At 41.3% G+C, this 27,761-nt stretch overlaps 1 protein-coding gene across 1 annotated transcript in view; it reads left to right on the forward strand.

Annotated features, from left to right (window-relative positions):
• Nucleotides 1-27,761, forward strand: part of LOC126470012 (DNA polymerase theta-like) — a 347,322-nt gene that overhangs the window by 102,964 nt on the left and 216,597 nt on the right. The window contains exons 8-9 of the mRNA XM_050097913.1: nt 4,857-5,009; nt 5,096-5,308. Coding sequence (XP_049953870.1) covers nt 4,857-5,009; nt 5,096-5,308 — 366 coding nt within the window. The remainder of the gene's footprint in view (nt 1-4,856; nt 5,010-5,095; nt 5,309-27,761) is intronic.

Consider the following 27,761-nt stretch of genomic DNA (forward strand, 5'->3'; position numbering starts at 1 on the left):
AAAAATTCGCTACAGGATGGGTTCCACATGATCTGACTGAAAAGCAGAAAACAGATCGCAAAAGAATCACAGGAGAATTGCTTCAGCATTATCAAATAGAAAGAGAACATATTCTGAAAAGTATTATTGCACTTGTTGAAACCTGGATATGAGATTTTGAGCCAGAAATGAAGTCTCAGTCATCACAATGGAAAAGTTCTCTGTCTCCATGCCCAAATAAATTCTGTCGCCAACAGTCAAAGGTGAAACTGTTCGTGATCTTTGCGTATGACATGTGTGCAATCATAGCTACAGATAGAGCCACAGGGGACATCTGTAACTGGTGTGTAATACAAGCTGTTTCTGCGAAGTGTTTTGCACCCGAAAATTTGTCAAAGAAGGTGTAGCATGCTAGCAGCTGGTGTCCTTATTCTGGCCTGTCAGTGAGAGAAATGCTAGACAGATATAGATGAGAAATACTTCCCCATCCACCATACAGTCCTAATATGAGGTCACCAGAATTTCTTTTGTTTCCCAAATTGAAGGAACAACTACATGGAAAATGTTTCAATACAATTGATGACCTGAGTAATCAGACAGCTCAACAATGAAGGTGTCCTGTATGGAATACAGAAGTTGTCAAAACATTGGGAAGCTGTCATAAGCAAAAACAGTGTGCAGAACCTCTGAAATGACCCTCATATGAAACTACCAAAATATTATCTTTATTAATCTACGAAAATGTTTGTATTAATGAGCTCTCCATTGTGGTGATGAACTTTAATCAATTCTTGAATATTATTGCCTCAGACAGACTTTTTGTCATTTTGAGTTCATCTTTTAATCTCTGGAGTAGTACATATTTCTCATGTTTAGTTTTGAATGTCACTAAATTTACAAGCCTTTCTCTGATAAACATTCTGCTTCTATTGAACAATAAATTTCTCTGTGTGTCATTTTTAAAGCTTGGGTGGTGTGTCTCATTTTAAGTATTTAATTTAATTTTATCCATTGCTATCAGTGTGCTTCCATGACTGTATTACTTTCATAAAATAAAAAGCAATCTGCCTTCAGTCACAAACCGTGATTGTGAAATAAAATCACGATTTATGACTGAATGTCTTTTTTTTTTATTTTGAATTTTTAAGCCTTCGGAAAGGTAAACTGTACCTCAAAAACAAACAGCAAAGCCTCTGGCCAACTACAATTTTTGTACTACATAGTATCACATAACTGCTGTACAGTTCCAAGATATGAAAATTCTCAGTTTCACATCAACAGCTATCTCAATGCAAAACATACTACCTTTCAATCTTTCAAATGCAAAAGTTTCTTGAGTAACATACAACATCTTTACTGTTTGAATCTCTCTCTATGCCTATCTCTGCAGAGATTACATAGCTCCAGCTCCCTTGAGAATTCACCTCTGTGATGTGGGGAAGTTGGGAGAGCAAGTGCATGTATCAGATGCACTTATGTATTACAATGGATCCCTGGCTGAAATTCACATTTCTCTGCCTGAAGTCTGTGCTCCTGAAATGCTCACTCTCACATAACTTTTTTTATTCTAGGTGATCCTTCGATACTTCTTTTCTAAAGTAAAAATTTTGTTCACTTGTGTTCCACTTAGAATTTTTGGCACCTGTGTAGTAGCCGTCCTATCAAAAACGTGGAAAATAAAATATTCCAAGGTATACTCTATATTTTTACTGCATTTTTCATATGATTTATAATGCTCATATGCCAATAGAAAATTCTTATTATATATTTTTTATTTATTGTCTACTCATTTGGTCATGTACATTTCAGTGTACTTTATGTATCGGGCATCTTGAACCTAAGAGTATACTATGTTTGTTTACCTGTGAACATTCTGTTTCATTGGTTTAAAGAAATTCATTTATGCAGTTATATAAAATGCTAGTTTCAGATTTAAGTTACAAATTATAATGTATTGTGACTAATCAATATTACAAAATGTTTTATAGATCTAAAGGATCTACCTAAGGAAGTTAATATTAGACCCCATCTGAACTTTGTATATGTTTTGGTACTAAGCATCATAATCATCATCGTCGTCATTATCATTTTGAGCAATTTCCAGCCCTAGGCTGGGTCTGTCTGTTTAGAACATAAGCCTATCCATCTGATCCTGTTTGCCCACCATCTTTCTGTGTTCATTCTTGTCCAGTTATCACAACTTTTTTTTCAATACTCCCTTCCACGCCTTTTAGCCTTTTATTCCGTGGTCTTCGTCTTGGTCGTTAGCTTCACATCTGCATTTCACATATCTACTTGGGACTCCTCTTGCTTTCATTCTCTGTAAGTGCACATACCATCTTAGCTGTAATGTTTCTATCCTGCTCTGCAAGGGTTCCTCTTTTGTTGTTTCCCTTATCCTTATCATCCTTTCTCCACTTGTTACTCCTATCCTACATTTGAGGAATTTAATTTCACATGCATGTAATCTGTTTACATCTCTTTTCTTCATTTCCCATGTTTCAAATTCATAGGTCAATATTGGGATGTAATAACTTCTGTATATTACTTCTTTGCTTTTTTTTTTTTAATGTATTGTTTTCGAAACCAGGCTCTTAGCACTTCATGGGAATGTTTCTGCCTGTCTGCCATGTTCACTGATCTCTTTCTCATTTCTTCCATTACTTGACACTTTCCAGCTTCCTCAATTGTTCACCTCCAATCCTTATTCTTTCTGGTTATACAAGGAGAAATAAACTGCACAAAAAGAAATGATTTACATTAATTTTTATCTTCACTTCCTTTTTGCTTAATTACCTGAAGTTGCAAGGTCATGCCACTAGGAATTCTTACTAGGTCTGTGTTGTTCTTTGATATCAGATCCTTAACTACAGAGGGCTGTGTCTCCTAAAAGAATCCTTCTTGGTACTATGTTCCAAATGATCTTTAACTGATCTATCAGTGGGTTAGTTGCCGCTCCATTTGTAGTGCACCCAGCATTACTGTTATTCTGGCCTTTTCATTGGTAGAACTTCTTATAGGAACATTGTTAATGCCCTTCATGGGTCAGCAGTAACATTTGATTACATATCAAAATAACCAGGCATCTAATCAGTGTTGCCCATATGGCCTAGCAAATAGTCATGCTGTTGTCTTAGACTAACTATATGACTCTGATACGTAACTGATTTTTTTGCCAAACATTATGGGAAGTTGCTAAGCTAGTGTTATTCTACACTGTAATATAAGCCCCACCCTCTTCATCGTCCTCATGCACCAGCCACCACATGCTTTGAATTCCATGATGCAAGCAGTTAGAAAATTCTTCATCACCTCCAATGCCCTCCGTCAGTCAATTTCTTGAGTAACTGGAAAGCTTTCATTGTGTTTCTCTCATTCATACCGAACAACCTGCTTCTCCAGTCCATGGAACCTTCTCTACTTTCTGTGCCCTGAAAGTTTTTTTTTAATGTAGTACTGGTGTTCTTTAATTTATTCATCTGATGCACATGCAAACATTCACTTCTTTGACATCAAATTTTCATCTTGTTCCACAGGTGTTTCTACTTTCTGCTTCATGAATCATCGATAACTTAAAATTAGCACTGTATTGACTGTGTGAACCAATTGTGAACCATGAACTCTTGATCCACATTTCTCAACATAGTCATAGCTGTCATTTGCATCCATTATAGATTTATACAATTTACAGTACTTACAGCAATGGCAATATAACCAAATTCAATGACAACATTATGTTGTCATCTCTGGCTTCTTACAGCTAAATCGACAGAAATCATACTTTGCATTAACACCGTTGTGAACCTTGAAAATCAACAGTGCTGTAGAACAGTAGCAGCTTAGCACCATTGTTGGAGTTCATGTTTCAGTAGTGTCAAGTTTTAAGCGCTCTATGTGAACATATTTTTGTTAGCATTAACTTGTCTCCTGTAAAAACATACATTATTCTTGAGTATTTGTCCAGTTTTAAAGTCACTTCAATTCTGGTTACAGTTGGATGTAGGTGAAATGCAGTTTAAGCACAGTAGATATTCATTAAAAGCCAATGTATACAGTATACATTCCCGGGGTTGTCAGCAAAGTGAAATTTGATGCCCACTTGCCACTCCCCTCATCACATTTGTCTTAGTACTCAGCCAACTGGAGCACTGTTTCCCCTCCTACCTTTCCAAAGTCTGTGCACTACCTCAATTGCGAAAGCTTGATCTGTAAATGTAACATGATCTCTATATTTAGCTACTATACAACATAAAATTGTTGCCTTCAGGAACAGTAGTTTAATCTATGAATGTAAGATGACCTTGTATTTTTTGAATGAGAAATTTGGGAGAAACTCACCTTATAGTCGAGAAAGTATGGTATATTACTCTTACATGTTATCAAAATATTCTCTTACTGTATAGATGTGATGGTCCTGTAGATGTGTTCATACTTGTTTCAAACTTCTTTGCATCTGTAGTAGATTGTATAGTATTAGGTTTGTTGACAGATTTACCCTGATACAATATGTTCCTTTTTGACACTTATTGATTATTCTGCTGTATTGTGCAGGTGACTGTCAATATCTAAAATTTGTTCATACTTTCCTTATTACTTTTACATCTATTGATGAACAGTGATGTTGCCATGATGTAATTATTGTCTGTTTCTTTACTCATTTTTGCCAATCTGCAGTACTGGGACAACGTACTTTGTGTGTGTGTGTGTGTGTGTGTGTGTGTGTGCGTGTGTGTGTGTGTGTGTGCGTGTGTGTGTGTAAGACTCGGCTCTGTGATGGAAAATTTACTCCCCCACTTTTCATAAATAATCAAAGATATTCCAAACTGTCTAATTTCAGTGCTTTGTGTAAGTAAATAATTCTTCTTTAATGATGACAGGTAATTCAAAACATGACATGGGATGCAAGCTCCGAAGCCAGCTTAATACGTCTGCTATAGTAGAAGCACTGGAGCAGCTGAAGAGGTGTCCTGTTGGCTTAGATACTGTGTTGCGGAAGACTGTATCGTATGGTGTGGCTTTCCATCATGCAGGTTTGCTTCATACATGTATTGTGTCACTGAGAATTTATTGTAAATATGACTTAGTTACTGTTTCTAATTAATGTCCTGATTTTCAGGTTTGACCTTAGATGAAAGGGATATAATTGAAGGTTTATTTCGTGGAGGAGTTATACGTGTTCTTGTTGCTACGTCTACTCTCTCATCAGGTGTCAACTTACCTGCCAGGCGAGTTATCATTAGGTCTCCATTATTTTGTGGTGAAGCCATAGGAATTCAAACATATCGTCAAATGATTGGAAGAGCTGGGAGACTGGGAAAGGACACGGAAGGTAGTAATTATAGAGCACTCTTACCGTTTAGAAACTGCATGTTACTGCATGTATTTTCACTACCTTTTGCTAATGCTGTTCTAATGGTAACTAGTTTTAATGAATTTTTCGGAGCATATTTGTCTTCATTATTGAAAATTTTTGCCTGCTAATTTATTCAGTGATTGCTTTTAATAATTTTATGGCTCCAAGCATTAACATCATAAATCCAAAAATGGGCAAATTGATCTACGGTGTTTGCCAGAATTGTTACTTCACTATTTTTCTCCTGTATAAAATTGTCTCTGTAACACTGATACTTAAGCAGCAATAGCAATCTTCAGAATATCATAGGTCATCTGAGGAACTCAATTACTGATGAAAAGAGTTACAAGTTATGTTATGCTTTTTGTCCTGGAATAATGGTACCACAATTACATCCATAATTGTTGTTACTATGTTTGTACAGTTATCATCCTCACTATTAAGTTGGGTTGTCATCTAAGTCACTTGTAGCTGATAATAGTACTGCTCATTGTAGACATGGTCATCAGTCTGAATGTAACCAATTATTTTGCATAGAATAATAGTTGATAAAGAGCTGTATGAACAGGTTTTTTGAGTTCTCTACTTTTATAATTGGTATAAGCAATTGAGTTCTTGACCTATTATATACTCAAGTCGAAAATTAAAGGTAATGATCATGGTTAATGTTCAAGTAATAAAAGAACAACATGCAAAAGGAGTAGGAACCCATTATTGTGGCTAAAAAATAGTACAAAGGAATCTCCAAACAGAGATTTGGCACATAAAGGCTGAAAGAGTGCTGAGATCCAAACTAGATTAATGAAGTCTGAATGCAATCCCTAGTTATTATGACTTTAATGTCATAATAAGTTAACCCAACGAAACAGGCAGTCTAATTTTTAGCCGTTTTGGCAGATGGGAGATCACACGAGGGTCACTCCAAAAGAAATGCACACTATTTTTGTAAAAATATAGTTTTCTCTCTGCATGTGTGAAAGTTTTACAGTGTGTAGATACATCCTTCCCGCTTGTTTTCAAACTTAGTTCAACCTGTTCCCGTGAGTGGCGCCATCACAGCATGTCTTCAAGATGGCTGCTACACTTGACATTCGTCAGAAGCAATGTGCTGTCATAGAATTCCTGTGCTATGGAAACGAGACAGTGGGAAACATCCACAAGAGGTTGAAAAAGGTGTATGGAGATGCTGCTGTCGATCACAGTACAGTTACTTGGTGGGCAAGCAGGTTACATGATGAAAGTGGGCACGGTAATATTAAGGATTGTCCTCGCAGTGGCAGGCCTCGTACTGCACACACACCAGAAATGTGCAGAGAGTTAACGAATTGGTGACTGCTGACAGACGTATCACAGTGAACGAATTTTCACGCTACGTTGGGATAGGGGAAGGAAGTGTTTGCAGAATACTGAAAGTGTTGGCATTAAAAAAGGTTTGTGCCAGGTGGGTTCTCAGAGAGAACTTTTGGAACAGTATGAGAATGGTGGAGATGAATTTCTTCTAAGAATTGTGACAGGTGATGAAACATGGCTCCATCATTTTTCACCAGACGAAGAGGCAATCAATGGAGTGGCTTCATGCAAATTCACCCAAGAAAAAAAATTTCAAAACCACACCTTCTGCTGGAAGAGTTATGGCTACGGTGTTTTTTGATTCAGAAGGACTCATGCTTGTGAACATCATGCCAAGTGGAACCACCATAAATTCTGATGCATATGTGATGACACTGAAGAAACTTCAAGCTCGACTGAGTTGTGTTCAACCACATCGGCAAAAGCAGGATGTTTTGCTGTTGCACGACAATGCACGGCCACATGTCAGTCAAAAAACCATGGAAGCGATCACAAAACTCGGATAGACAACACTGAAACACCTGCCTTACAGTCCTGACCTGGCTCCATGTGACTATCATCTCTTTGTGAAACTGAAAGACTCTCTTCGCGGAACAAGGTTTGAAGATGATGACTCCCTTGTCCGCGCTGCCAAACAGTGGCTCCAACAAGTTGGTCCAGAATTTTACCGTGCGGATACACAGGCGCTGGTTCGAAGGTGGCGTAAGACAGTTGAGAGGGATGGAAATTATGTGGAGAAATGAAAATATTGTTCCTAAAGGATGTGTCTACACACTGTAAAACTTTCAAACATGTAGAATAAAACATCGATTTTTTAAAAAAAATAATGTGCATTTCTTTCAGAGTGACCCTCGTAGCAGACAGGGAGAATTCATCTGTCGATATATGGAAAATTTTAGCAGAAAACAGATCTGAAATTTTCTGTAACATTTAATGGGAATAACATTAAGATGTGTCAGAAAATGTTTCTTCATGCCACCTCTATTAAAGATGTATGGGTGGGGACCACCATGAAAAAACTGAGATCAGATGGAATTTTGTCACCTGACTTTCAAAAGGAGGAATATGATACAACCTGCAGGGTGTATACGACCTGGGACAACTGGGATGTCTGGGAAAAACTCGGGAATTTTTTTATCTGGGAGAAAATCAGGAAAAACCTGGGAATTTTTTAGAATTCCAAAAATTTTTCATTGTTTTAGTTTTCAGTTAAATTTTTGTAATTTTGACTGGTAAGAACCAATACTCTAACAAAAGATATTACTGTATACTGCTATTGCAGAATAGTATTGCAGCAATAAAATGTGAACCAGAGAAAAAAATGAAAATAAAACTTGCGTTGCAAAGGAAATGTGCCATATACAGCAACAAATCACAGCGCACGTACAGGTGTCTGCCAACAGCAAAATGCTTCAAAGGCCTTAGGAAGACTATGCAATGCTTCATAACAACAAATTGCTTTCGATGAACGTGACGTCACAACTGTTTACATTAGATTCGTTTGAGCAGTTGCGAGGGGGCTTTGCGCATGTTCAGTTGAGTCACATGTGAGTAGTACCTTCTCCAGCTTCTGGCTACAGAAGTGCAGCTGTTAGCTGTATAAGCAGTGGCAGCAAACAGCCAAATGCTACCCGGAAAAATTTTACTGGTGCATACAAGCTGCCAGATTCATGCATGCATGACAGGCCTGGATCTAGGTGGCATGGGGCAAACCGTGGTATCTGCCCTGGGTGGCAACTTCAGGGGGGAGGGGCAAATACATATTCTTGACAAAAAAAACCTTGTTTCACAAAGCGCCTAGCATCCAGCACACGTTGGTCTATCAGTTATTCATATAATTTTTTTAAATGCATCCCTGTTGGTTTTTGAACATTTTTGAACACATTGTAAGTTGATTTCTGAATGAATCATAAGTTGATTTTTGAATGTGTGCATATTGTACATGATGTCTCTGCCAGGGGAATCCCCCTCACATCTAGAAATAAACTTTCCTGCAGATAAAAGGGGACGGGGATATACGACTGAGCGGAATAAAGACGAATGGTGAATGCCAATTGCTGTTTGTTTATGTGATTGACAGGGTTTGCGAATGTTCAGCGTTCTTATAATTACTAGCGAAATCCATAGATTCAAACTACCAGAGTGGAAATAAATGGCTAACAGGAATAACAGCTAAGGAAGATTATGTATTATCTTCTCAGTGTATCCAAGAAAATGAAATTTTGACAGAAAATTCTTGGCCAGACTTGTACACTAGTAAGGGCCAGTTGTACACTCTGCAGCTAGCAGTCACCTAAGTTCTATTCTGGGAGTAGCACAGAAAATGTGTTGTACAAACTTGTAATAACACCTAACTGGAGAATAAATGTAGGATTACTAAACCAGTGACTGTGGCAGGGTTAGTGAAGTTAAGCAGAGAATAAGTTTTGACACTGGCAAGAGTAGTTACAGAATTAGTGATGACAAGATTGATTGTTAGAATGAGGAAGGAGAAGAAATGGGGACATCACACAAATTTGACAATTCCAAATTTATATAAAAATTTCGTAGTACTACTTTTCAATCTCATGCTTGAGAAGCTGAAGCGTATGAATGAAATGTGAAACTACCTCCTAACATAAAGCTTTTTGCTTGTAGTAGGCCTAATAGGCATTTGATACTGATACTTCTTGAATTATATTCTGTCGTATTATAAAAATGACCATTTGTGGGACAACAGTGTCATTTATTTGGTGTGTTTTATGCTTGCTGCATTATTAGACAGGCCTATTTCATTTAATTTAGTGGACAGCGATAAAATACATGTAATCAGATAAAAAACCACCCCCACCAGCTTATTCAATATTAGACAATGGCATTCTGTTTTTTCATGTAGCAAAACGTTTGACGAACTGTGGTGAGGTAATAGGTTCTTTCACAGAAAGGAAAGCACGCCACATAAAGCTGTTGCAATATTAGAGAGAAAAAAATGCTACAACTTAAGGATTGAAGAAATCTGTACTGTCTTGCTTGTCTCCCGTCTTTACTGGTTTTAGGATATCTTTAATTTTATGTCACACAAAACAGCAAATTATTAGCTAATAGGCAATAAAGAGTGCAAATTTTATGAAGATTTCTTGTTCTCTCAGTTACAACTGACCCCATCGAGTATTAATTGCAAGGTGTGTGTGTGTGTGTGTGTGTGTGTGTGTGTGTGTGTGTGTGTGTGTTTTTTTAAATAGGGGCAGGAAGTCAAACCGGACATTTTAATTTCCACTGTCCTGAATATAGTTTGATGGCAGCCATTATAAAATATTACATGTTTGTATCCCACAGAACGAAATACAGTGACGTGCGACAGAAGAATGCTGTGTGAAGAGGCATGTCACTGCACTTTGGCACACTTAAGACCAAATAACATATCTTACATTTCCTTGAACACATATGTTTTGTGTATCAGACTCTTCCGAAAGATATATGCTACAAAATTAACATATTTTTGAAAAATCGATTTTTAAAATTTTTTGCATCCTACCTCAAATGCTTGAGGGGTGGGGGGGCACTATATAGTATTGCCCCATTTCGGAAATATTGTTGATCCGGGGCTGATGCACAGACCTGTTCTGAGATGAAGTGGGGAGGTGGGTAGTCTCCACCTGTCCCGTGTTTACGTTTTAGTGATTTTGCTGTTTCCTCTTCGTTTATTGTTCTCACATCAAATGAAAACGAAACGTTTTTGCGGCCGGTAGCTATCAAGTGAATTAAAATACATTCACATAATTACGGAAGGCTAAAATATGTTATTAGTTTCAGGTTTTATTTTATTTCCGCTTCTCTGACAGTCAAGTACTAATCGCCTTGCAGAACAATGAAGTTTTTTTTGTCGGTTTGCGAAAGAAATTTGGATTTTATTAATCTTTTACGCTGAGGTAGTCAATTTATTTGAAACGAATTGTTTAATTCCACAATATTGGCTAGTTTCAACTGTTCACTGCATTTCAAGTGCACATTTTCATCTTTTAGCTCGTATAACATAATGCCATAACAAAAAACCAAACATGAGATAATACAGTACTGGTATTTCAAGAAAATTTACAACCAAGTCTGGGTATACTGTAAGTCAAATTATGCATTTTAGTATGGTTCACGAAGTTTTGATTCTCTTGGAGTATCCTCTGATATTTTGTTTCTTTTCTGACATAATGTAAGATCTTTTAATGCTTTACAAGTACAAACATATGGGCTTCGTGCACCATTGTAGCTGCGCAAGCATGGTGACACCTGTTATCTGGCGTTCTCAGGCAACTGCTGAAACAAACCCATTTCAAAGGTCGCAGGAAAATATACTGAATGGTTGTTTGAAAAGTGTTACTTTCAAAGTAAATTTCCATTTACACAAGATGAACTATGTGCGAGAATGTACAATGAACTTTTTAAATCGCAGAGCGTTTGACTCTCATTTAAAAATAAACTCTTTGAGGATGACCATTTAGAGGAATTTTGAGTCCAGAAGACCATACATTGATGTCGTCATTAAAAATTTTACTGGCACATTTGTGTGATGTATCCCCCCTGTGGGTCCTGGGATTAGGATAGGCCCGATGTGTTGCTGCCTGTCGTCAGAGGCGACTAAAAGGAGTCTCTCACGTTTCGGCATTTATGTGATGGTCCTCTGTTGGGTTTGGACTCGATTTTTCAAAATTTTCCCGAAGGGTGAGCCAATTGGGGAAGTTCACCCTACATGGTGCATTGTGTCCATGATGCCTTGAGATCTTTAGCCCAGTTTCTTGTTGTCGCACTGCAGTCCAGCTCATTCTCCATCTCTTGGGCGAGGATGCCTTCCTGGGTGCATTTTCCACCATGCACTATGCACTGTTGCTTTTTGCGCTGACGGTGACCATGGACTTCTTTGCACCTCATATCCAGCATAGTAGCCAATCCGTTGCGGTGGGGCCACCATGTACCCTGTTGGTTGTAGCCTCCTGACAACACAGGGATCGCTCTGCTGATGCCTGCTCTATTAACTCCCCACGTGTGCCAAGGTGTAGATGTCCATCCCCCTGGGGCTTCGGGACTCCTGACAATGGCCCTTCTGTCAAGTGGCCTTTGCTCTGGCTGGGTGGCGCCCGTGGGGAGGGCCCCTGGTCGGAGTGGGTGGCATCAGGGCAGATGACGTGCAATGAAGTGTACCACGTCATCACTTGCTGGTGATCAAACAACAGCAGTCTCTAAGCTTTCCAAGTCTCAGTACAATGCAAGAAAGTACGACCCTAAATCATTACCCTCCGTGGCCACACCATGGGAGGAACGCCAGGCTAAGGGTTGCAGCAAACCTTATTCACCCCAGAACCTCGCATGTACGAGAACTGATGGGGACTCCTTTTTTTTCCGATGGAGCCGCAGTTTTCTGTAGAGCATTTAGAGGACAAGTTTGGAGAGGTGAGGGCTTGTCCAAAATGTGATCTGAATCAGTTTTGATAAAAACAGCATCCTCTGCCCAGTCATGGACTTTACTCGCTTGTAACAAGTTGGGGGATGTTTCTGTTACCATCATGCCACATAAGAGCTTAAATATGGTCCAGGGTATTATCTTCCACAGGGACCTTCTTTTGCAGTCTGACAATGAGCTGTGCGCCAATTTAGAACGGCGAAGTGTTCATTTCGGTGGCGCTTATATTGGGGACCAAGGGATAATCAGGTTGCCACCGGTGCCTTCATCTTGACAGTCGAGGGTGACACCTTACCCGAAAAGGACAAAGTGACGGTCTACCACTGTGATGTCAAGCCACATATCAGTCCCCCAATGCAGTGCTTCAAGTGCTGGAAGTTCAGCCATATGTATTCCCACTGTACTTTCTGCCTCACATGTCAAGATTGTGGACGTCCATCGCATCCCAATTATGCATGTGCCCCACCTACCATCTTTGTCAACCTCCGGAGAGCATCATTCACCTTGCTCGCCAGTCTGCAGGAATTTACAGAAAGATAGGAAAATCACGGAATACAAGACTGTGGACCGACTCACCTACACTGAGGCTAAGAGAAAATATGAGCACCTACATACTTTGGCTATGACCTCCTCATACGCCGCCTCTATGAGAACAATTGTAACCCATCAGTTCCGCAAATTCCAGTCGGCTCTCAGAGCCAGAAGGCTACACCCACCCCCTTGATGGTGGGGGCACTTCCTGCCCCCCTCCCGCTCCCCCTCCCATGTTGCTCCCGCATCACTTACCTTGGGAGCACTGCCCCCAACCATCGGGGACACCAGTTCCCACTTCTCAGCTGGAGAAGCGTAAGTCTTCTTCGGCTTCTCTCGCCAGGAAGGGGTCCCGTGGGTCACTCCCTTCCCAGGTTTCTGCTAATGGGAAAGATGACATCCACCAGTGGCTGAAATGCCCAAAAGCAGCTGATCGTAGGGCTTCACAATCATCCTCAGTCCTGGAGATTGAATCAGTGAATCTCTCCCAGTCAGAGAAACCCAAGGCAGCGAGAATAAACTAAAAAGAAGACCCCTAAGACCAAGGAAATTGTGGTGGCACCCACACCACTGCCAACTACAAGCTCTGCGTCTGAGGATAAGGTAAACATTCTGGCATCCATTGAGGACCTAGATCTCGCCAGACCCTCAGAGACAATGGATATAGATTGCTGAGGCAATAAGCCAGTGGCAGCAGGTGACCCTGATGCGTAAACTGCTTCACTGAATGTTCCATGCCTTCCCAGTCTCATGATGACGTCATTCTCCAGTGGAACTGCGACAGTTTTTTCCACTGCCAGGCTGAGCTACAGCAACTGTTAAGCTTTATACCTGCTTTCTGCATTGTCCTCCAGGAAACCTGGTTCCCGTCAATGTGGACCCCTGCCCTCCATGGCTATAAGGGATATTACAGGAACCATGGCGACTATAGTCGAGTGTAAGGTGGAGTTTGCGTCTGTGTGTTAAACTCAGTCTGTAGTGAAATTGTGCCCCTTCAAATCCCTCTTGAAGCTACTTCTGTCAGAATAAGGACGACGCAGGAAATAACTGTCTGCAATGTATATCTTCCTGCAGATGGTGCAGTACCCCGGAATATGTTAGCTGCAGTGACTGATCAACTCCCCAAACCTTTCCTACTTTTGGGAGATTTTAATGCCCGTAACGCCTTGTGGGGAGACACCGTGCTTACTGGCTGAGGCAGAGATGTCAAAACTGTACTGTCTCAGTTTGACCTCTGCCTCTTAAATACTGGGGCCACCACACATTTCAGTGTCGCTCGTGGTAGTTACTCAGCCAATGATTTACCCATTTGCAGCCCAGGACTTCTCCCATCTATCCACTGGAGAGCACATGACGACCTGTGTGGTAGTGACCACTTCCCCATCTTCCTGTCACTGCCCCAGCATCAGGCCCACGGACGCCTATTCAGATGGGCTTTAAACAAGGCAGACTTGGAAACTTTCACCTCTGCTTTCACCGTTGACTCTCTCCCACACAGTAACATCGATGTGATGGTTGAGCAGGTGATTACAACAATCGTTACTGAGGCAGAAAACACGAACCCTCACTCTTTAGGGTGCCCCAGCGAAAGCCAGTCCCTTGGTGATTACCAGAAGTCACTGAGGCAGTTAAGGAGCCTCGACAAGCTCTGCAGCAGCAAAAGCGGCACCCTTTCCCTGGAGCACCTCATAGCCTTTAAGCGGCTCTGTGCTCACATTCGCCAGCGTATCAAAAGGCGGAAGCAGGAGTGCTGGAAGAGATACGTCTCAACTGTTGGCTCCCATACGTCACCTTCCCAAGTCTCGGGGCGAAGATTTTTGGGTACCAGACCAACAGATGTCCCTGGCATTAACATCAATGGCGTGTTATCTACTGATGCAAATGTGATTGCTGAGCACTTTGCTCGAGCCTCTGTGTCAGAGAACTCCCCTCCCGCCTTTCACACCCTCAAACAGTGGATGGAAAGGAAAGTCCTCTCGTTCACTACATGCCAGAGTGAACCCTATAATGCCTCATTCACAGAGTGGGAGCTCCTCAGTGCCCTTTCACATTGCCCCAACACAGCTCCTCGGCCAGATCGGATCCACGGTCAGATGATTAAACATCTCTCATCTGACTACAAGTGACATCTCCTCATCATCTTCAACCGGATCTGGTGGGATGGTGTGTTTCCTTCACAATGGCAGGAGAGCACCATCATTCTGGTGCTTAAACCCGGTAAAAACCCACTTGATGTGGATAGCTATCGGCCCATCAGCCTTACCTTTGTAAGCTGCTGGAATGTATGGTGTGTCGGCGGTTGAGTTGGGTCCTGGAGTCACATGGCCTACTGGCTCCTCGTCAGGGCGGCTTCCGCCAGGGTCGCTGTACCACTGATAATGTTGTGTTCCTTGAGTCTGCCATCTGAACGGCTTTTTCCAGATGCCAACACCTGGTTGCTGTCGGTTTGATTTATGAAAAGCGTATGACACGACCTGACGACAACATATCCTTGCCACATTATATGAGTGGGGTCTCCGAGGCTCGCTCCCGATTTTTATCCACAATTTCCTGTCACTTCTTACTTTCCGAGTCCAAGTTGGTGCCTCCCTTAGTTCCCACCATATCCAGGAGAATGGGGTCCCGCAGGGCTCCATATTGAGTGTATCTCTACAGGGTTATTACAAATGATTGAAGCGATTTCACAGCTCTACAATAACTTTATTATTTGAGATATTTTCACAATGCTTTGCACACACGTACAAAAACTCAAAAAGTTTTTTTAGGCATTCACAAATGTTCGATATGTGCCCCTTTAGTGATTCGGCAGACATCAAGCCGATAATCAAGTTCCTCCCACACTCGGCGCGGCATGTCCCCATCAATGAGTTCGAAAGCATCGTTGATGCGAGCTTGCAGTTCTGTCACGTTTCTTGGTAGAGGAGGTTTAATCACTGAATCTTTCACATAACCCCACAGAAAGAAATCGCATGGGGTTAATTCGGGAGAGCGTGGAGGCCATGACATGAATTGCTGATCATGATCTCCACCACGACCGATCCATCGGTTTTCCAATCTCCTGTTTAAGAAATGCCGAACATCATGATGGAAGTGCGGTGGAGCACCATCCTGTTGAAAGATGAAGTCGGCGCTGTCGGTCTCCAGTTGTGGCATGAGCCAATTTTCCAGCATGTCCAGATACATGTGTCCTGTAACGTTTTTTTCGCAGAAGAAAAAGGGGCTGTAAACTTTAAACCGTGAGATTGCACAAAACACGTTAACTTTTGGTGAATTGCGAATTTTCTGCACGAATGCGTGAGGATTCTCTACCGCCCAGATTCGCACATTGTGTCTGTTCACTTCACCATTAAGAAAAAATGTTGCTTCATCACTGAAAACAAGTTTCGCACTGATCGCATCCTCTTCCATGAGCTGTTGCAACCGCGCCGAAAATTCAAAGCGTTTGACTTTGTCATCGGGTGTCAGGGCTTGTAGCAATTGTAAATGGTAAGGCTTCTGCTTTAGCCTTTTCCGTAAGATTTTCCAAACCATCGGCTGTGGTACGTTTAGCTCCCTGCTTGCTTTATTCGTCGACTTCCGCGGGCTACGCGTGAAACTTGCCCGCACACGTTCAACCGTTTCTTCGCTCACTGCAGGCCGACCCATTGATTTCCCCTTACAGAGGCATCCAGAAGCTTTAAACTGCGCATACCATCGCCAAATGGAGTTAGATGTTGGTGGATCTTTGTTGAACTTCGTCCTGAAGTGTCGTCGTACTGTTATGACTGACTGATGTGAGTGCACTTCAAACACAACATACGCTTTCTCGGCTCCTGTCGCCATTTTGTCTCACTGTGCTCTCGAGCGCTCTGGTGGCAGAAACCTGAAGTGCGGCTTCAGCCGAACAAAACTTTATGAGTCTTTCTACGTATCTGTAGTGTGTCGTGACCATATGTCAATGAATGGAGCTACAGTGAATTTATGAAATCGCTTCAATCATTTGTAATAACCCTGTATTTTTAGTGGCCATTAATGGTCTAGCAGCAGTGATAGGGCTGTCCATCTCACCTTCTCTGTATGCAGACAACTTCTGCATTTTGTACTGTTTCACCAGTACCGTTGTTGCTGAGCGTCACCTACCGGGAGCCATCCACAATGTGCATTCATGGGCTCTAGCCCACGGTTTCCAGTTTTCGGCCACGAAGTCGTATGCTACGCACTTCTGTCGGCGTCGTACCATTCATCTGGAACAAGAACTTTACCTTGATGACGATCCACTCACTGTAGTGGAGACATATTGATTCTTAGGACTGGTTTTCGAATCCCGATTGACTTGGCTTCCTCACCTCCGTCAGCTTAAGCAGAAGTTCTGGCAGCACCTCAATGCCCTCCGCTGCCTGAGCAACGCCAACTGGGGTGCAGATCGCTCTATGCTGCTGCAGCTCTACAGAGCTCTTGTTCAATCCTGCATTGACTATGGGAGTGTAGTTTATAGTTCAGCGGCACCCTCAGCATTGCATTTATTCAACCCAGTGCACCACTGTGGCGTTTGCCTAATGACAGGAGCTTTTAGGACGAGTCCTGTGTCCAACATCCTGGTATGGCGTTCGCTGTGTTATTCAGTGGTTTGGTATTTAATTAATTTTTAAATGGAAATGATAATCTTATTTTATTACATTGAGTAGTTACTTAATAATTTTTCTCCCGGCTAAAGATTTGATCAAGTTGCTAAAGAACTCCAAGTTAACGTCGTGTTAAAGTGTTGTCTGTAAGTTGTGTAAGTGTCACTAAATCACAGTTCATACAACGGATTCTATACAACTATGGATTATGATGGAAACAGTTATCTTCAGCAAAATGATCATTAAAACCACCGAATATCAGCCACGCACAACAGTGACGTATGTTACCTGAAACAATATTCTTCGCGACTCGTGCATAATTAATTTCGGCTCCATACATCAGCTAGAAAAGTTTTGTTATAACGATCGTGCTATGAGCACTGTTTTTAAAGAACCAATCTGATTCGAATTATTTTCATTCAAATGAGTTCGGGACCACCGGTGCACATTTATTTTTACACATTTGTATTACGTTCGGCATTTATGTCTGCAGAGTTGCGTAATTTGAATTTGCCGCTGAGACAATTGTTAAGATGGCGACAGACAATTGATAGAGACTTTCTATTGTTAGAACAAATAAGTATTTTAAATGCTTATTAAACTTTACAGAAACTCTACTTTCGTATTGTGCACTATTTAGACTTCATCAAGCAAACATTTGATTTGTTTCTAAGGAAAACACAGACAAACACGCGATACAAATCGCTATCATCAATGGCTGCGCTCGTTGCAGTGGAAAGAAATAATTAACACAGATAATACTTACTGAGAGAGGAATTAGAGTTACAAATAATTAATCACTCATATTTATAATAATAATGAACTCTATTTTCAAGTAATAATTAACAAATAATTACAATTTCTTAACAGACCTCAGTTTGATATGCGTCTTGCGTGCTGAACCTACAAAAGCCATCCAACAAAAGGTAAAAACAAAGGAAGACAAACGCAGATCATAGAAGCACTTTACAATTATCACTGTCTTTGTATGATACACATCGATATGTCCAATTATATCATAGAATATTATATAAATAATTAATTCACTATTTTTCATATGTCGAATAGATAATGTTTATAACTGCCAGAGGCACAATTTCCTCTCGTCGCACTGTAGCCAAAAATTTATCTCGTGGATGTTACACTGGTGGAGGCCGGAGTCCCTCCATTGGTGGTTAGGCATACGCAGTTGCTCTCCAGTTACGTTGCACATTTTTGTAGTTCTCTTGTGCATTCAAATCACCACCTCCTTTTCCTGCCACGGCGGTTCATCTCCCTCATTGGCGGCCCAGGTCAGGGCTTGCAATTGCAGTTCATGTGCGATCCCTTCTCTCCGAACTGGAACCCTTGCGTTAACCACCTATACTTGACGTTCATTCACAAACACCTCCATGGTGTACACCTAGGCCACGGCTTCGCCTGGACCATTCTCATGGCCCTAAGGTCTCAGTTAACCCTGCTATTCTCCACTGTCACTTCGTCTCATTTCTTGACATGTACCGGGGCCCTGAAGTGGTTTACACCGATGGCTCGATGGCTTATGGTCACGTTGGCTTTGCCTATTTTCATGGAGGACATATAGAGCAGCACTCCTTACCAGACGGCTGCAGTGTTTTCACCGCAGAGCTGGCGGCCATATCTCATGCTCTTGAGCACATCCTCTCATGCCCACGCGAGTCATTTCTCATGTGTACTGACTCCTTGAGCAGCCTCCAAGCTATCGACCAGTGCTACCCTCGTCATCCTTTGGTAGTGACAATCCAGGAGTCCATCTATGTCCTGGACTGGTCCAATTGTTCAGTGGTGTTTGTCTGGACCCCATGTCATGTTGGAATCCCAGGCAACGAACTTGCTGACAGGCTGGCCAAACGAGCTTTGCGGAAACTGCTTATTGAGACCAGCTTCTCTGAAACTGACCTGTATTCAGTATTTTGCTGCAAAATTTTGCAGCTTTAGGAGGTGGAATGGCATAACCTCAGTACGCACAATAAGCTGCTTGCCATTAAGGAAACTGCGAATGTGTGGAAGACCTCTGTTCGTGCCTCTTGCAGGGACTTTGTGGTTCTTTGTCGGCTCCGCATTGGCCATACGTGGCTGACGCGTGGTTACCTCCTCCATCACAAGGACCCATCTCGGTGTCGCTGTGGCTCACGAAAGAAAGTCACCCATCTCTTGCTGGACTGCCCACTTTTAGCTGCTCTGCGACGGACTTTTAACTTTCCCAGCACCCTACCTTTGGTGTTGGGTGACAATGCCTCAACAGCAGCTAAGTTTTACGTTTTATTCTTGAGGGTGAGTTTTATCATTTGCTCTAAGTTTTAGCACATGTTCTTTGTCCTTGTATGTCTTCCACCGTAGTGCTTTCAGGGTGGAGGTTTTAATGTGTTGGAGAGTGGCTGGCTTTTCCTTTTTATCCTCATGGTCAGCCAGCCATGGTAACCTGCATTCTTGTTTTAACCTCTTCTACCTCTTTCTTGCGTCTTTGCGGTTTTCTTTTCCCCTTTTGTCCATTTCATGTTTATTGCCCTTTAGTCGTTGTTGTGGTTTATCCTTTCATTCTGTTTTGTGTTGTAAGTCTCATTGTCTTATTCTTACCCTTGTGGCATTGTTTCTTTTGGAACAAGGGACCGATGACCTCGTAGTTTGGTGCCTTCCCCCCTCTTTTAAACCAACCAACCAATCAACTTTGTGTGATGTATCTTAAAGTGTAACAAGCGCAAAAAGGTCAACATTATACGTGAAAGCTTAGCTTCTCTTGCAGCTTATTCATCGTCAATACCAATATTATATGTCAAAGCTTTGCTTTTCTTGTATCAACACCATGTATACTAATTTAAACCATAAACGTTTCCTATTTGTGAGTTCGCACTACTTAACAGTAATATTGCTATTGTCTGACTACATCATGTGTCCTATGCTCTGAATCTTCGCTGTCATGAGCTGGCGAGATCACGTTACATGAGCTGTGACTGGATTACAAAAGCACATCACAATCTCGATTTCAATGCTTCGGAAAGTAACATACAGTGTTTGGTGGAATTTGAATTTATGCTTTCATAATACAAAAATATGCAGTGTACATGTTGCTGCACATCAAAGATCTTTCTAAAACGTGGTTTTTTTCCCCTGAGTTAGTTTTCTGAAGTGCCGGGGTATTCTATGGTGGTGTATAAAACCATAACCATTCAAACGGTTGATAAGTTTTACAGTTCCGGGAAAATGTGTACTGTCACTTAACGTGGAAAATGTGTGTTTTCACCTGGGAGAAAGTGTATTTTTAACCCGGGAAAATCCGGGAATTTTTTTTCCTTTTCTGCGTGTACACCCTGACCTGGAATGAAGAAGTTGGTCTGAGAGCATATAAACAGCTTTTCTTGCATAGTCATCTTACACAAGGAAAGAAACAAGCAGAAAATACCTTGATGCTAAACTGAGCATTGTAATGTTGGAAAGACTGTGCCAGGAATGGATCAAGGGAAGTAGATATGTCTGATTGAACCCTTTCACATAAAGACAATATGCCAATATATTTAACCATTGTTATTCTGTTGGCCTGAAAAGGATAATTGTGAACTATGCTAACTTTACTCCGTGTCTCCCGTAGGGGAGAAAGCAAAGTTGTCAGACAAATACAGTTCTCACTTAGCAAATAAAGCTATTGTCAACTCAAAGAAAAATACAGAATCACTTGAATCTAAGAGAAGATTATCATCACTGCATGTTTTGATGTGCAGAAAGTGTGGTCTACTTTTCAGTCTGATATGAGCCTTTATTACTACAAACAGAATATCAGTCACATACCACTTTCTAGAATGGAGGCACTCCCAGAATGAATGTGACTCATTGCAAACTGATTGAAAGAAGAACTAGTCTGAGTATGTAGCAGATCAGTCAGTCACCTTAAGTAGAATGAGTAACGTCACTGAAAATTCTACACAGTTAAGTAAATGAACCAGGATTTAATATGCAACTTCAAGTAAGTGGTGCAGATGCAACAGTGGATGTATGACACTAATAAATATAAGGTGATATGAAGTAAAGTACAGGAAATTGCTATCTTAGAAGAACGTACCAGGAAGAAGCAAAGTGTATCCGGAAGTGATCCAGAGTGGGGGCAGCTATCATCCTGTGACATCTTCAGGCATATCACAGATTCCTGCTGATCAGTAAACACAAGATGGAGGACCTCTTGTCCTTACACAACAGCGAATGCATCCCAAGTGCTTATCATCAGTTTTATCAAAGCCTGGTTTTAATACAAAATGGTACACCATGACATTCTAATGGTGACATATCAAGTGCTGATGAGTGAGGATCTCCCCTGAAAAGTGCCAAGAACATCATAATACTTTACTTTGTCAGTTTTCTTCATCATAAATCTGTTGTAATGCAAGTTATGAAAGAAATATGCCCTAGATTTTTACGAAGAAAAACATCATAAGTCTATTTTTGAAAAGAGGTAGAGCATATTAGTACAGAATGTTTAAATCCCTTCATTTGTAACTGTTTTATCTGTGAAGCTTCAATAAAATTGAAATAAATTAAAATTCTGTGATTATGCCTTTTCTGCTTTTTTATTGTGTGGTAATAAGGAGAAAATGAGATTTGAAAAGTTAGGTCAGTAAAATTTAATACTGCAGGTGTGTTGTAAAGATTCTAATACTATATAAACAATATTATGAAAAGGATAGATTACTACTCATCATAAAGATGACATGCTGAGTTGCAGACAGGCATGACAAAAAGACTGTTACCCAATTAAGTTTTTGGCCAACACCTTCTCAGAAATTAAAACACACACACATTCACACAAGCAAGCACACCTCACGCACTCATGCCCGGTATCTCTAACAACTCAGGCCAGAGTGCGACTGTATTGTGTCGCAACGAACCACCAGTCCGAGTGGGTGGGAAGGAGGAGGGAATCAGGTATGGGTGGAGAGAGAGAAGTCAGCTCTACCTGGTAGGGCGTGCAGGTACTAGATGATGGTAGGACAAGGCTTCCAGGCACAGTGCGGAGAGCAGAGAAGTAGAAGAGTGGGAAAGGTAAAAAGACCGGTGATTGTGTTGGCAGATAGTGATGCACAGTGAGGGTGAGGGGATGTGAGTTGGTAGGAGGTGATAGGACAGAGGTGGCGAAAACTGTATGTGGATGGGGTGGGGGTGGGGGGGGGGGGGGGGCGGGGGGCAGACAATAGATTACCATAGGTTGAGGCCAGAATGATTTTGGGAGCAGAGAATTTGTTGTAAGAACTTTCTATTCCAGTCCTGCCACAGGCTTAGCCTACTCCATCAGAGCCTGTCCACCTTTGAAAGCAGCCATGTCATTTACCAGCTCTGCTGCAGTCATTGCACAGCTTTTTATATTGGTATGACTATCAACCAGCTTCCCACCAGGATGACTGGCCACTGCCGAAGTGTGGCCAAGAGCCACCCTGTGGCACAACATGGAGCTGAACATAACATTCTTCATCTTAATGGCTACTCCACAACCTGGGTCATCTGAATTGTTCTCTCCAATCCTGCTTTTGTGAACTGTGCAGATGGGAGTTGTCCTTACAACGTATTCTCTACTCCCAAAATCACTCTTGCCTCAACTTAGGGAAGACTGCTGCCGCCACACCTTTCACCCAACAGTTGCTGGCCCCTCTGTCCTATCACAACTTCTCAATGCATATCCCCTCACCATAATTATGACCTGCTCTCTGCCAATGCACCCACAAGTCTTTTCCCCTTCTCAGCTCTTCTATTGACCCCCACCCCTTACCTGCCTCACAGCCCCCCCCCCCCTCCCCCAATACTTCTCCTGAAAGCTTGGTCCTGCCACCATCTAGTCTCTGCACATTGTGTGAAGTGTGCTGGCTTGTGTGGAATGTGTGTGTTTCCCTGTCTGAAAAAGGCTTTTTGTTGTGCCTGTTTGCAGCTCAACATGTCATCTTTAAGGTGCAGTAAAAGCTGTGGAGAGATACCAAGGCTTGATTGTAGGGAACAGGTTCAAGGAGATGTGAGTTGAATAGTTATGTGGAGGTAAAGAGACTTACATTTTTTAGGATAGCATGGATAATTGCATGAAGATTGGTACATTTCAGTGACATGAAAGAAGAAGAACAGAAGTAAGCAGCAGCTATTAGCTCTAAGTATTTTGTATATCATGTTTGGGGTTCTAAACTTTGACAGGCAGAAACAGTGTATATACCATGTTTGGCCTTTTGATGAGTGACAAAGCGCCATTTAATCTGTGATTTCAGTTTGTCAGCAGCAGGAAGTTATATACACACACCAAAAAAAGTTTTCCATCACCTCGGTTCTGAGAGTTTTGGAACCTGTCCATAAAATTGAAATAGAGATCAACATAAACATCATTTCTGCCCTTTTTATTGCTCATGTAAACCACACATTGCATGTTGCACCACCATGCAGCGAGACCTTCAGAGGTGGTGGTTCAAATTGCCGTACACACGGGTACCTCTAATACCCAGTAGCACGTCCTCTTGCATTGATGCATGCCTGTATTCGTCGTGGCATACTATCCACAAGTTCATCAAGGCACTATTGGTCCAGACTGTCCCACTCCTCAATGGCGATTTGTCGTAGATCCCTCAGAATGGTTGGTGGGTCATTTTGTCCATAAAAAGCCCTTTTCAATCTATCCCAGGTGTGTTCGATAGGGTTCATGTCTGGAGAACATGTTGTCCACTGTAGTTGAGCGATGTCATTATCCTGAAGGCAGTCATTGACAAACTGTGCAAGATGGGGCATCAATTGTGGTCCATGAAGGCAAATGCCTCGCAAATATGCTGCCACTGTGGTTGCACTATCGGTCGGAGGATGGCATTCACATACCGTAGAGCCGTTACGGCACCTTCCCTGACCACCAGCGGTGTAAGTCTGCCCCACATAATGCCACCCCAAAACAACAGGGAATATCCTCCTTCCTGCCCTCATTGGACTGTGTGTCTAAGGCTTTCAGCCTGACCGGGTTTCCTCCATACACGTCTCAGAGAATTGTCTGGTTGAAGGCATATGCGACACTCATCGGTGAAGAGAACATGATGCCAGTCTTGAGCGGTCCATTAGGCATGTTGTTCAGCCCATCTGTACCACACGGCATGGTATCGTGGTTGCAAAGATGGAACTCGCCATCAATGTCGGGAGTGAAGTTGCGCATCATGCAGCCTGTTGTGCACAGTTTGAGTTGTAACATGACATCCTGTAGCTGCAAGAAAAGCATTACTCACCATGGTGGCGTTGCTGTCCTCCGAGCCATTATCCCTAGGTAGTGGTAATTCACTGCAGTAGTAGCCCTTGGGCAGGCTGAGCGACGCATGTCATCGACAATTCCTGTCTCTTTGTATCTTCTCCATGTCCAAACAACATTGCTTTGGTTCACTCTTAGATGCCTGGACACTTCCCTTGTTGAGAGCGCTTCCTGGTACAAAGTAACAATGCAGACATGATGGAACTATGGTATTGGGACATGGTTGAACTACAGACAACACAAGTCGCGTACCTCCTTCCTGGTGGAATGACTGGAACTGATCGACTGTCAGGCCACATCCGTCTAATAGGCACTGCTCATGCATGGTTGTTTACATCTTGGGGTGGGTTTAGTGACTTCTCTGAACAGTCAAAGGAACTGTGTGTGTGATACAATTCCCACAGTCAACGTCTGTCTTCAGGAATTCATGGAACCATGGTGATGCGAAACTTTTTTTATGTGTGTAATACAAAATGATTAGCATCCATTGAAAAGTTAAAGTATATGGAGATGTAGCTCAGCAATGTACAAATGTTCAAGGCTCTCTAGAAAATTATGTGAATGATAATATTATATTAACTGAATTAGACTTACTACAATCACATGGAAGGATGTACTGTTGCTCACCACATAGATGAGGCATTGAGTTGAAACAGACACAGTGAAAAAGAATGCTAGAAATGTTTAAGGTTTCAGACAAAATCCTTCCTCACAAGTAGCTCTCTCCCACATTCACACAACAACTTGCACACTTCCCGATGCCTGGACCTTAGAACATGGAGGCAGTAATGATGTATGTGTTAGTTGTTTATTGGGTGAATGTGTAAGGGTTTTACTTCTGAGGAAGTATAAGGGTGGTTCAAATAAAAACCTTAAAAGTCCCAGAAAATTTCGAAAAGCCGTGTTATGGAGTTGGTAAGTGGCAGTAGTGTTCCTTGAGGTTCAGAAAGTGACCAAAAGGTGCCAGAGTGATGCTACAATGCAGGAAAGATAGGCAGCAGTGGCCACAACAAGGTGGCCGTCCCAATCTAAATATAAACTGCAGCTGAGCAGTGATCTGTTATGGGTTTTTTGTGTAGTGAAGGTGTCAAACCGATCGAAATTCATCGCAGAATGGCTGTGCAGTAGGTGTTTTGTGTTTGTCATTATAGCATGTGTACGAGTGGTGCATGAAGTTCAAAAGCAATGTAACTTCTGTGGAGGATGTCCCAAGACGAGGGCAGGCTCACCAAGTAGTGACGGACGAGAACATCGCATTAGTGGAGGAACTTGTAAAGGAGAACAGATGTGTAATGCTGAACAAAATTGCCACAAGTTTAGAGATTTGCACCAGTTCAGTGCATAATATTGTTGATAATGTGCTGCACTGGAATAAGGCATCTGCAAGATGGGTGCTATATCAGTTGACTGCTGATTTGAAAGAACGTCGTGTCGGTGCCTGTTAAGAACTTTTGCGCCATTTCCACATTGAAGGGCATGCATTTCTGGGAAAAATTATTACAGATGATTGGACATGGGTCCACTATCACCAACCAGAAATAAAAAGTTCAAGCAAAGAATGGTGTCACAACTCATCACCGAAACCAAAAAAATTCCGCACTCAACTGTCTACTGGAAAAGTCATACTCATTCTCTTCTGGAATGCAAATGGACTAATTTTGGAGCTTTACATGGATAGAGGAGTGACAATAACCGGCACTTCTTATTCAAACATGCTGAAAAATCAACTTCTCATTGCAATCAGAAGTAAATGACGAGGATTTCTGATTTAAGGAGCATTACAATGCCTGGCTGCATACAGGTCATAAGATATTTGAGACTACTCGGGGGTATATCCTCTTTATTCATCAGACCATGCTTCTGAAAACTTCTGTCTGTTCGGTGCACTCAGAAAACCATCAGGAGTCAGGCATTTCAGAAGTGATGAAGAGGTGAAATCTGTGGCATGAAAATGGCTATGCTCACAACCAAAAGTATTCTTTCATCGTGGTATCTTTGCACTTCTGAAGTAATGAAATATGTTAATTCAATGTCAGGGACACTACAGCGAAACATGACATGTCAATTCTTTGTTCATCATTACAATTTTAAAATATTATAGCAGTTTCATTAATCACTCTCATACTTTGTCTGAAAACTAAAATAATTCTAGTACTTTTTTTCATTGTGCCTGTCTGTGACTCAATGTCTTGTCTATGTTATGACTAGATATCTGTTTTCCCCATATTATTGTTATTACCTGCTGGATTTCCCCATTGCTTTATGGTACTTACAATACATTGGACTTACATTCAGGAAGACTGGAATTAAAATCCCCATCTGGCAGTCCAGTTTGAGATCATCCTCGACTGTCGTAAATCACTTAAGGGGAGTATGAATGGCCTATCTTGCTAATGTTAAATTTGCTAACTCCATGACCCATTTTCTCAGGAACTACTTCATGCTACATTATGAAACTTTTGTGGGTTGCTTATACGTGTTTTGAGTACTTACTCCTCTAGTTTGATTGAAATATATATTACATAAGTTAAGATAGAAATTTTTCTCTGTTGTATATTTTTATATTACAATTTTCTATACGTTTTTGTGCATTTTGTCAGTAATGTGCAAGTTATCTCTAACATTCCAGAGGTATAGTACAATAAGGGTATTACAAATTAACTGTAAAATATGAAGAGTCTATCTTTTACAGTTACTGACAAAACAGGTCATTTGTCTTAGAAAAATTTATTTTTCAGAAATTGCAATTGAAAATTATTTTTAAAAGAAACACACTTTTAAATAGAATCAACAGCTAAAATGCACCAGCACTGTAGTCTTTATCTTAATCTACATTGGCAGAATGCATCCTCTTCCTCCTGTTCAAAGATCTTGCCCCCTTGGACACTTTGTGGACTAGTAGCTCAGCATTCTTGACTCGCTGCTTGTCCAGTTCCTCTAGTATGTCTTGCGTATTCCAACCAGTCTTCACTCCCAATTCCTCTAAAACTTTTAGTCTACCAGCATTACCATCACTAAATGTGATAACAGCATCATACACACCACGTTTCAATGTATGGTACTCCACAAGTACATTTTTAGGTACTCTTGTCCACACTACATTGTTGAATGACTCATTCACATTTCATGTTTGCCCTGTTAGACATTTCTTCAATAGATCTGGATTTGCCAAATCTCTATAAACTGGCTTTATAGCCAACATGATAAAGTTCTTGTGGGTAAACTTATCTAAAGTACCAGCTGCTTCAGCTTTTTTATATT

Source organism: Schistocerca serialis, chromosome 1, assembly GCF_023864345.2.
Source record: "Schistocerca serialis cubense isolate TAMUIC-IGC-003099 chromosome 1, iqSchSeri2.2, whole genome shotgun sequence".
NCBI classification, from domain to species: Eukaryota; Metazoa; Arthropoda; class Insecta; order Orthoptera; family Acrididae; genus Schistocerca; species Schistocerca serialis.